This window comes from Sceloporus occidentalis, unplaced genomic scaffold (genome assembly GCF_023333645.1).
Source record: "Sceloporus occidentalis isolate IW3139 unplaced genomic scaffold, rSceOcc1.0.p SCAF_3, whole genome shotgun sequence".
Classification (NCBI taxonomy): domain Eukaryota; kingdom Metazoa; phylum Chordata; class Lepidosauria; order Squamata; family Phrynosomatidae; genus Sceloporus; species Sceloporus occidentalis.
The window spans coordinates 205,418,019-205,428,611 of record NW_028316983.1 but is presented as its reverse complement, the minus strand read 5'-3'; the positions used below and the strand labels follow the sequence as shown (position 1 = coordinate 205,428,611).

Here is a 10,593-nt window from a genome sequence, read left to right as displayed (position 1 = left end):
GTTTCCAGAACAATGTTATGGATATTTACTCAAAAAGTAAGTGAAATGGCTTTATCACAATAATTTGGTTTGTGAGTGCAGACCTGAAAATGGCCCAAACCAAGCACCATACTAATGAGAAAATCTTAATAGGGGCATCCACAGTTCTTCACCACCCTGCCCTGTATCCTAGCCTGGTCTGTATTTTCTGTTTGCATCAAAAGTGTTCAAATTTATGGAGCAAGAAAAGCTGCAACTAGGGAACATCTTTGAAGAAGAAGACCCCTTCCTGTGCCACGCCTCTTTGGCCCCTTCATATGCTATGTAAACCAAAACACCAGACTGAGCATCAAAATTAATGTATGCTTAGGCAGTGCTTCTCACTTATTTTCTGTCATGCCCCCCCTAGGAAGAAGAAAACATTTCGCGCCCCCTGCGCGACTGTAAATAGTATCATTTGTCTATAAAATTGTTATAAGTACACCTCTGCATAACAGAGCCTCGCGCCCCCCTTTACGGAGCCTCGCGCCCTCCCTGGGGGGCCCGCCCCACTATTTGAGAAAGGCTGGCTTAGGGCATCAAAACAGCTTGGGTTCGCCCTATTTAGAGGGTTCAGTTCTACAGACTTGTACCTAGTTTTGCTAGCTGCAAGAGATCCTTCTATACAATGCATTTTTGTTGTGAGCCTTCAAGTAATTTCTGATTACCCCAAGCCCCCCTAAAGCAATCCTATCATGGGATTTTCTTGGTTGAATTTGTTCAGAGGAAGTTTGCTCTCGCTTTCATCTGAAGCTGAGAGAATGTGATTTGTCCAAGGTCGCTCAGTGTGTTTTCATTCATTCGTTCAGAGTTTTTATAACCTGCTCTTCTGCTAGAACAGCTTAAAAATTGCTAATTAGACAGTTTTCATGGCCAGGCGGGGATTTGAACCCTGGTCGCCAGTGTCATCATAGTTCAGCACTCAAATCACTTCACCATTCTGTTTCCCACAATGACTCTTCCTATTTATAAGGCACCTAATACTAGCTTTAATACACAAACTTTTCTGGGTCTAATTTATTGCCATTATTTATTTCAGTAGCAAATTACTATTTAAAAAAAAGGAGGAGGAGAATTTATATTGTAAATGAAAAAAGTGGATTCAGATTTTATTGCTAGAGTATTTAAAAATCAGGAATATTTATCCTGTGGGTGAAGTTTATGCCTTTTTTTGTTTGCAATTAGATTACCCTTTCAGCATCAACTTAATGAAACCTGATTCTGTGTACATAGCATGTTTGCCACAATATATATTCTCAAAATACAGAATGAGAGAGACACAGTCATTTAGATTTCCTTAGGGAGGAAACCACATCTGTTTAAAAAGAAAGACCCCAAATAAACTGGATAATTGATTTAATCACAGATCTTATCTTTCAGAAACATTCTGTAGATCTGAAAGGGAAAAATGATTCAGTAAACACAATCACTGTTCAAGGGCCTCAATTCTAAACTTGTTTACTTGGGAATAATTCTCAGTAGTTTATTAATTAGCATTTCAATCCTTTTCATGTCTGCTCAGAAATAAGTAGACATATTATTGAAACCTAAGATTTAGAGGATTGTGCTTTATTTTATTACTCTTTAGGCAAGCCACTGTTTTCTGATGATGTTTGAAACTGTATATGTCTTTAGAAATAAGTCTCCTTGATGATTATAGGTTTATCTCCACCAATGGACTGTAGAAATGCACCTGAGAACTGCAAGGAGCTCTCTGTGCCTTGCTCTGACTCCGGCTCTCTACCACCATCTATATCTGGCACTGATTCCTTGACTGGACAGCGGGCTGGGATGACCCTGGGGAGACCAGCAGCAGCAAATGCAGCCCGAGAGCGGAGCCGAGTGCAAACTCTGCGCCATGCCTTCTTGGAGTTGCAGAGGACCCTTCCCTCTGTGCCTCCCGACACCAAGCTGTCCAAGTTGGATGTCTTGCTCCTGGCCACCACCTATATTGCTCATCTCACCCGCAGCCTACAAGATGAAGATGATTTGCCTGGAGAGGGCTTGGGCACATTGAGAGGAGATGGCTACTTGCACCCAGTTAAGGTAAGCCATGCAGAAACAAAATGATTTATTTTAATAGGCCAAAGTTTGGGGAAGTTATTTTGTGAGCTACAGCTCTCAGAATCCTCCAGCCAATGTTTTACCACATTGGCTGTGGCATTCTATGAATTTTAGTTGATAAAATTATTCTTCGAGGTATGCCCAAACGGAGTAAGGGTGTGAAACCTTTTCCATTGGAGTTGATGAAGTGGATGTGTTCCTGGGCACCACTTACAAAATTTGGTAACAAAATCAGAAAAAAAGATTTTTAAAAATAGGGATAGATTCTTACACTACAAAAAAGAAGAGCAGTTCAGCATGTTTAAGGAAACCTTTATTCAAAATTAACAATATGGAATGAAACAACTAGGTTGGATAAGTGCGAGGACAAAACATTTTGAACCTTCTGGGTACTATTACAAGGTTTCTTCTAAAATGCATCCAGGGATGACATTTTTCTTTCACTAACCTCCACTTTTCTTATGATTTCTATTTTGGTGGCCAAACCTATAGGTCTGTTATTTTATAATGTGGGGGAATCTGGTGAGGTAAGCCTATCTGTTCATTCATAGGCTCAGTAAGGGATACTGGTGGCAGCTACTGTTTACCTTGCCTATTGTAGTCAAGCACAGACACTATAGAAAAATCAGCAAGAGTACAATCCCGGTCTTTCCCAGCAGAGGCTTTATTACCATACATCATTTGCTGCAGAAACACTGCTGCAACTTGACTCCAAAAGGCTGTGTTTCTTTACCTCTTTTTCTTTCTCCACCCTTCACTATCCTCCAATAGTGATCCAGTTAAAAAACAAAAAACAAACCTTCCATCTAGTAAGAGAATGAGGAAGAAAAGAGGGACTGAGCAGGTGTAAAAAAAAAACCTTTGTAGAAAGGAACTTCACTGTCACAGATTTTGTTAACTGAGCTATGACCATTTGGAATTCTTCATCAGACCAAAAAAAAAGTGTACCATGGCATTGTTCAGGAGCACATTAGCGCTGATGGCTTGCAACTGGGGCTCTTTGATCCTTTCTCACTGCGGCAGAGAAACAGCCTCTGTCCACTGCCGGGGAAACGCTGAAGAGCCACCATGAACCTGAGGAGCCTCAAAGCTTTACCTTCAAATTATCCACAGGTCATACCAAAATCCATAACTTGACCTCGATTTATACATGAGATTGACTTATAGTAGAGTATATATGGTAAATTCAGTATTTAACTCAAAACATGTGTACATTTTATACATAAAAAAGTTTGAGATGAGGATGAGGAATCAGGGCCCCCAAATCTAATTCTCCCCACCATCACTACCACTTGAGCAACTTTCACGCTCCCCTTGGAGTCCCACCCCACATTCTGAGAACCACTGGGCTATACTATAGGGGAATGGAGCATATAGGAGGATATGGTAATGACAGGGCAACCAGGAAATTCAGGGCTAGCAAGCATTCGTCAAAATGTAGGGCCATTAACCACAAATTATCAGCCCCACAATTATATTAAAAACACGAGAAATCACTTTCAGGTAAATGTTGTATGTCTACACATGTATGTGTGTTGTTGTGTGTTATTTATTCATTTTCATCACATCTTTTTTTAAAAAAAAAATACTTAGGCCCAAAACAGATGGGTCAAATAGAGCTTCTTTCAGCCATTTTGGGATTGGGGCATGCTGATGACACCCGTCCCCCCTGAGTGGCCAGAAGTTGCTCTGAGACTGCCTAAGACGGTCTGAAGCTGCCAGCAAAAGGAGTGGTTTTAGTGGCTTTAAACCGCTCCTCCCAGAAGCCCATTTGGGATTGAGATGACAGCCCATTTTGGAAGTAGACTGTCCACTCACTGCAGTCCTGGGCCGCGCAGGGGCTGATAGTGGCTGGAGCAGCCAGAGGCCAACCATCTCTTTCACCCCTCAGACTCAGGGTTGGTTGCAAAAATTAAAAAAAAATGCATTTACAAACATATAAGTAAAACATATAATACATTATTGTTAAAGTACAATTAAAGAGTCCATAGAGTTAAGTCCTTTTAAAAACATCAAATAAAAACAAAATATAAAAATCAGAAAAACTGTATACCATTAAATTTAAGCCCCTGCTTTTAATTCCAAAAAGCCTACTGAAACAGAAAGGTTTTCACTGGCTCAAGGAAGGGTCATCCTTACTTTCCTAGGAAGGGAATTCTTAAGCCTAGGAGAAGCCCCTGAGAAAGCCATATTTTGTGTTCCCAGTAAACATGTCTGGGAAGGCTGACAAGACCCTCTCCTGAAGACCTTAGAGTATGAGCAAGACTCATATAGGGAGACACTGTATTCAGAGTGTCTGGACCCTAGCTGTATAGGGTATTATAGGTCATAAGGAGCACTTTGAAATGTGTCCAGGATTTTCCTTTGAAATCAACAGAATTTAATTTTTGAAAACAATCAAGGATGTTGACAGTATGTTTCTGCTGCAGTTGACAGTATATTTTGGCTCTGTCATCATCATCTTCATAATCATCATCATAATCATATCTCACCTTTTTTCCTAGGCTGGAACTCAAGGTGGTTTACAAAAGTTAAAACAGATACAGTTTTAAAAATTTGAATAATACTATAGTTAAAAATATAATTAATTGTTAATGGAATTTTTAAAAAGGTAAAAACATGACAATTAAAAAGAAAAACAACTAATAGATTCAACACAGCACATTATACAACCCTTCAGATAATCTGGATCTTAGCTGTAAAGGGCTCAACAACTAAATTTGAAATTTAATATTGTTTGTATGTCACCTATAGTGTAGAGATTTCTGGAGGCCTTCCCAGTGACTTAATTCTAAGTGATTTTTAAATCTTGCCCGGCGGGGGGGGGGGGGGTGTTGTAGTGTACTGGGGAATGCAGTCTACCCATAGACCACATTTTGCCAGCCCAGAGCTGTTCAGTTGTCTTGCTGGCTTTGTCTGGGATCCTGTTGCACTTTTTCTGGGGTCACACAGTGGTAGCAAGGGAAAATAAACTGTGCCAGTTCTAAATATCCTATGGCTCCTATGCCTCACTTCCTTCACAAATGTTGCACCTATATACACTTTTCATCTGTCACTACTACAACCTATACTAGAATGTTCACTCCAGCATAATATGCCAATGAGATTTCAGACACTGCACAGAGTGAAGACAGAGGCCAATACCACGACATTGCTAAATAAAAAAGGCACTTGCTTAAAGCTGCTATTGAAATGGCTCGTTGAATTATTTACAGATCTTCCATTGTGATTCAACACTAGGTCCCGCTTCACTAGGAAATTCTAAATATGGGATCTGTTTTGTCCCAGTGAATGAACAGCTCCTATGAGCAGAAGAAAGAGGGAACAGTTCTCTCTTCAACTTGCTGTTCAGCAAGAGCCCTCAAAATCTGCTGCAGAGGGTTGGTACACAAGTCTGGAACAGAATGGGGGAAGCACAAGATGCTCCAAAAGAAGAAGAGGGAAGTCTCATTGCATAAGTCAAAATCCACTGGCAAGGTGGATTTTGCACTGTACATTGTTACAGGGAGGAAATCCATTTTTTTCGACTTGCAGAACAACTAACTGCATGAAAGACATCTTTTGACTTGTAGATAATTCCAATAAGACATTTTTGCATAACCTTTGCACCAGTCCCTCTTGTTTTTTGCACACAAAATAGGCAACTATTACTTCCTTCTTTTGGAATTATTTATATTCTATAATTATACTGCACAACCAATGTCAACAAACCAAGGCTATAAATGTTTACTCAGAAACTGATACCATTGAGTTTGGTGGCACATTAGTTGTCAGTGTCAGGTCAGTGGATACAGATGTGCATATGTTCTTGTTTATTTATAATATTGTTATCCTTTTCCACAGCCAAAAAGATTCTTGGACTAGTGTACATACAGTCAGTTTTAAAATGATTTTTGAGACAGAACAGGAAAACAAATATTTTTTAATGGGCCTGCCTTAAAACCTATAAGATACTCTGGAAATGCTAACTATTACCTTAAAAACTGTACAGTTTACCAGTATCCTTGTTACCTACTCACAGACCTTTGTCCAATATGTGCTACATGTTTGAATATATAGCCGACTTCATCACCATTTCAACCAGGGCAATTGAGTCTTGTTGATTTTTTTTTTTTTTTTGTATAAGCGAAAGGCACCATTCACAAATGTTGCAACATCTGTGTGCATTATTTTGCTTTTCATATGTTGTTGCTTCATGCCTTCAACTCATTTCCAACATATGATATCCCTAAGGCAAACCTATCACAGGGTTTTCTTTGCAAGATTTGTTCAGAGGGTTTTTATCTTTGAGACTGAGATAGTATGGCTTGCCTAAGGTCACCCAGTGGGTTTTCATGACCATTAAAATAACTGCCCACAGCTTATTGGATTAGTATTTGTAAAATATTTGTATTTTCCTTCAGCTATAGCTTGAATATAAAAGTGACCACACTACCTTGGGGATTCTGGGGGATGTAGTAAAAAAAAAGGAACATCCTCAAGCTTTGATTGTGTGTTTGCTGTCAACATTTAAACAAATGAGGAGTTTTACTTACAATTGAAATAGTCAATATGGGTCTAGAGCTGGCATATGCTGTGTTGTTGCCTGGGGACGAGAAGTGAATGCCTCTACTCTGGCTCAAACTAGGGTACATAGTACCAAAATAACAAAAACCTTTATCACCTCTCTCCATCTGCAGAAGAGAAATATATTAATTTCAGGTTAGTCATTTGCTACCTGCAAAATCTCTTGCCTAAGGCAGGTGTCTAAGTAATTGAGCTTCCCCAACTGGAACCATCAAAGGATTAAATCTCCATCCTGTGTTTCCATCAAGATTCTGATTTGGATTGGATTTTATGCATCTAGCAATTGTTTGAATGGATAATTGCATCGCCATTTTCACAATTACTAATTGCATGAATGGAATCATTCACTGGAAGCCGTTGGCCCTGATACCAACGTGCTGGTGAATCTGCTACTTTAAAGGAGCTGTCAAAACAGCTGAACTATCCCCAAAATAGGGTCAGCACCTTAGATAGTTCCTTCTAAGTTTAAATTGAATCTTGTAGTAGATTCACCATCCCATTGACATTGGAGCCCCTATCCTCTCCTAGGCCTGTTACAGAAAGCCAAAATAAAGCTGCTTCGAGTCACTTTGGAGGTATGGTATTTCAATGATACATGCGTCCTAAGAGTCCAAAGGCCGCACCAAAGCCATGCTCCAGTCCTAAGGACTGGAGTGTAGCTTTGGTGAAGCTTCCAGACTCTTAGGACTCATGCATCATTGAAATACCATACCTCCTAAGTGACTCGAAGCAGCTTTATTTTGGCTGTCTGTAACAGGCCCTAGTGTCATGTTGTCTGGTTTCTGAGGGGGAAAGTTATTGTATTAATGCCTGCTGCCATTCCATGATCAGTGTTTAGTACAGTTTGTCTGTAATATTAAAGCAAAGCATAGAGATCTGTAAACTGCAGATACATGCACTTTTCCCCTCCTGTGTAGTTTCAGTCATCTCATGTTTCAGAAGCTGTGTGACACCTGAGCAATACTAACCTATTTTGCACTTTTTGTGTATGTTCTCTTACAGAAATGGCCAATGCGATCAAGGCTATACATTGGAGCATCTGGACAGTTTTTGAGTCATTCAGTGCAAACAGAAAATACAAGTCAAGGAGAAACCTCAACAAATGTACAAATGTAATCCTGTGTTTTTCTTGAATAGAGTTGTATTTATTATGCCAGATATATTTAAATTCATATACATCTTCCAACAATTATGCCATTTCTCCCAAGCTTAGGTAGGACTGATGCTATATAAACTTAAGGATGGTTCACACATTATTTCAGAAGCAGTCAGAAGCAGTCTGTTCAGATGCGCAGTGTATGGTTTCTGAAATGGCATAATATACTTTTAATTACGAGACGTCACAGCTGAGATTCATGAACCCCTCACTCATATTATGCTTTTTTATGTGCAAACAGATCTTCACATTTGTCAAGAAAGTGGTCAGATGTAACATGTGAATGGACCTTTACAAATAGTCAATCTACAACCATTACAAGAATTCCTATTGATTTTAGTTGAAAAGAGGATGTGTCAGGGAGGTTATTACATTGTTTTCTCCCTCATTAATTAAAAAACATATGGATATGCTGTTCTTCTCACTGCCCAGATACATTTTGGCTTTTAAGAACTTAAGAAGAGACCTGCTGGTTCAGACCAAGATCTAGTTCATATCCTATGTTCAGCAATTTATTCATTAGATAGAAATGTGTGAATCATGTGGCCCTCCAGATGTTGTTGGGCTGCAATTCCCACCAGCCATAAACAATGGTGTGGGGTGCTGGGAGTTGCAATCTAAAGGTATCTGGTGGCCATATGATTCCCACTGTTGATTTAATACTAGCAAAAAGTACCCAGGTTCACACAGTTGGATACACTGGAGCTGCAAAGAAATTTGCACAGCTGTGGGTTGATGTTGTCTGTTTTGCCTGAGTGAAGCCATAACCCCTCAAATCTTTAGTAATTTTGCACCTTCATACCCTGTTTAAGGAGTATGCCCACTTGATGCCTGTGAGGAGGGGATGCTTCACAGCCGGGAAGCCATTCCACTCCATCTTTTGCAACTACATTACTTGTTGGCTTCAAGCTCTCTTGACTGCAACGCTATGCACCGATTAAGGGAGTGTGTCACCTTGGCTGCATCCACAATGCAGAAATAATCCAGTTTGACACCGCTTTAACTGTCATGGCTCAATGCTATGGAATTCTAGGAACTGTAGTTTTCTTTCACTAACCTCCACTTTTCTTATGATTTCTATTTTGGTGGCCAAACCTATAGGTCTGTTATTTTATAATGTGGGGGAATCTGGTGAGGTAAGCCTATCTGTTCATTCATAGGCTCAGTAAGGGATACTGGTGGCAGCTACTGTTTACCTTGCCTATTGTAGTCAAGCACAGACACTATAGAAAAATCAGCAAGAGTACAATCCCGGTCTTTCCTTCTCTATCAGAGAGCTCTAGGGCCAGAACAAATGACAATTCTCAGAATTCCATAGCATTGAGCCATGGCAGTTAAATCAGTGTCAAACTGGATTATTTCTATGGTGCGGATGCAGCTCTTATGACTGAAGATCATAGTGCAAGCTTCAAATGCACTGACATATTTAAAGTAACTATATAGTTAAGTCGAAGGCTTTCATGGCCGGCATCCATAGTTTTTTGTGGGTTTTTCGGGCTATGTGGCCATGTTCTAGCAGAGTTTCTTTCTGACGTTTCACCAGCATCTGTGGCTGGCATCTTCAGAGGCAAAGCATTCTCTGAAGATGCCAGGCACAGATGCTGATAAAACATCAGAAAGAAACTCTGCTAGAACATGGCCACATAGCCCGAAAAACCCACAAAAACTAACTACAGTTAGTTGATGAATTTAAAAAACAGTTAATTCCTTGAGGTACATCTTTATGGTCTTAGTATGGAAGCCAAGCTTTGCTCTGAAAATGAAGCATCCATTTTGCTGTTCTGTCCAATAGCCATAGGAAAATCTACACAAGCCAAGGTTTTGAAAATGTTGGTAGAAGTTTGAAGTACAGTTTGGCTGATCTTTTTTGATTTGCATTTTTCATGTTCCATAACAGATACGCTGCATAATTAATAAAACAATTACATTTCAGACACCGAATTTCATAATAAAGCAGATCACAGGAAACAATAGGCACTTTGTGCATTGAATTCTGTTGCATCTTAAATATACAGAATTAGAGGGCCACTGCATTAAAGCATAATTTTGAAAAATAATCTTCAGCTCTTTCTAAAATTTCTCATTTAAAATCATTACAACAGACATTTTTACAGATTGGAAACCTAGTACAGTAAGCCCTTCATAGCCACAGATTTTTTTATCCATGGATTCAAGCATCCATGGCTTGAAAATATTTTAAAAACATATCAATTCCAAAAGGCGAACCTGGATTTTGTCATTTTATATAAGGGGCACCATTTTACTATGCCATTGTTTTTAATGGAACTTGAGCATGCACAGATTTTGGCATACATGGGGGATGCCGGAACCAAACCCCAGTGAATACCAGGCCCCACTGAAGTAACTTTTCATTATTTTTGACCTTAATGTTTGCAGTTTTTCTTCTGTAGGTGGGCCTACCTGCTACCTAAGGACCATACTTAATACATGTGATTTGTTGTAGTGCTTCCAGATGAGGCTCTTCTTGTGATATACATAGAATTTTATACGGAGCCCAGACATCATTGACCTGAATCCTATTTCTTATTCCTCACTATACTAGACCCACTGAATCAGTGGAATTTACCTGTGTACTGACTCACTACTAAAATTTTGATTCATTGAGTATACTGTAGTTGGAATTAACAAACAGGATTCAGTGGGTAAGCCATGTTTTTCTGCTGCTGCTTCTCTCACTTTTTCAATAGGTGCACAACCTTGCCTTTTGGTCTGTAGTACTTAGGAGCCCTCTAGAAGCACTTGTAATCTTTACAGTGGCATGACAACAC

General features: G+C 39.5%; 1 protein-coding gene across 1 annotated transcript; it reads left to right on the top strand.

Moving 5' to 3' along the window:
- The first annotated feature begins 1,686 nt into the window (after positions 1–1,686).
- On the top strand, positions 1,687–8,149 carry LOC149317392 (transcription factor 24-like). The gene is made up of 2 exons (XM_089517414.1): positions 1,687–2,064; positions 7,651–8,149. The coding sequence occupies exons 1-2, from the start codon at positions 1,693–1,695 to the stop codon at positions 7,762–7,764; spliced, it is 486 nt and encodes a 161-aa protein (XP_089373540.1). The 5' UTR covers positions 1,687–1,692; the 3' UTR covers positions 7,765–8,149.
- Positions 8,150–10,593: the final 2,444 nt, after the last annotated feature.

What these genes read in the sequence shown, in the direction of transcription:
- LOC149317392 (XM_089517414.1), top strand. Translation starts at nt 1,693, where the DNA reads ATGGACTGTAGAAATGCACCTGAGAACTGCAAGGAGCTCTCTGTGCCT. An exon ending in GCTACTTGCACCCAGTTAAG is followed by an intron (nt 2,065 to 7,650) that starts GTAAGCCATGCA and finishes GTTCTCTTACAG; the next exon opens with AAATGGCCAATGCGATCAAG.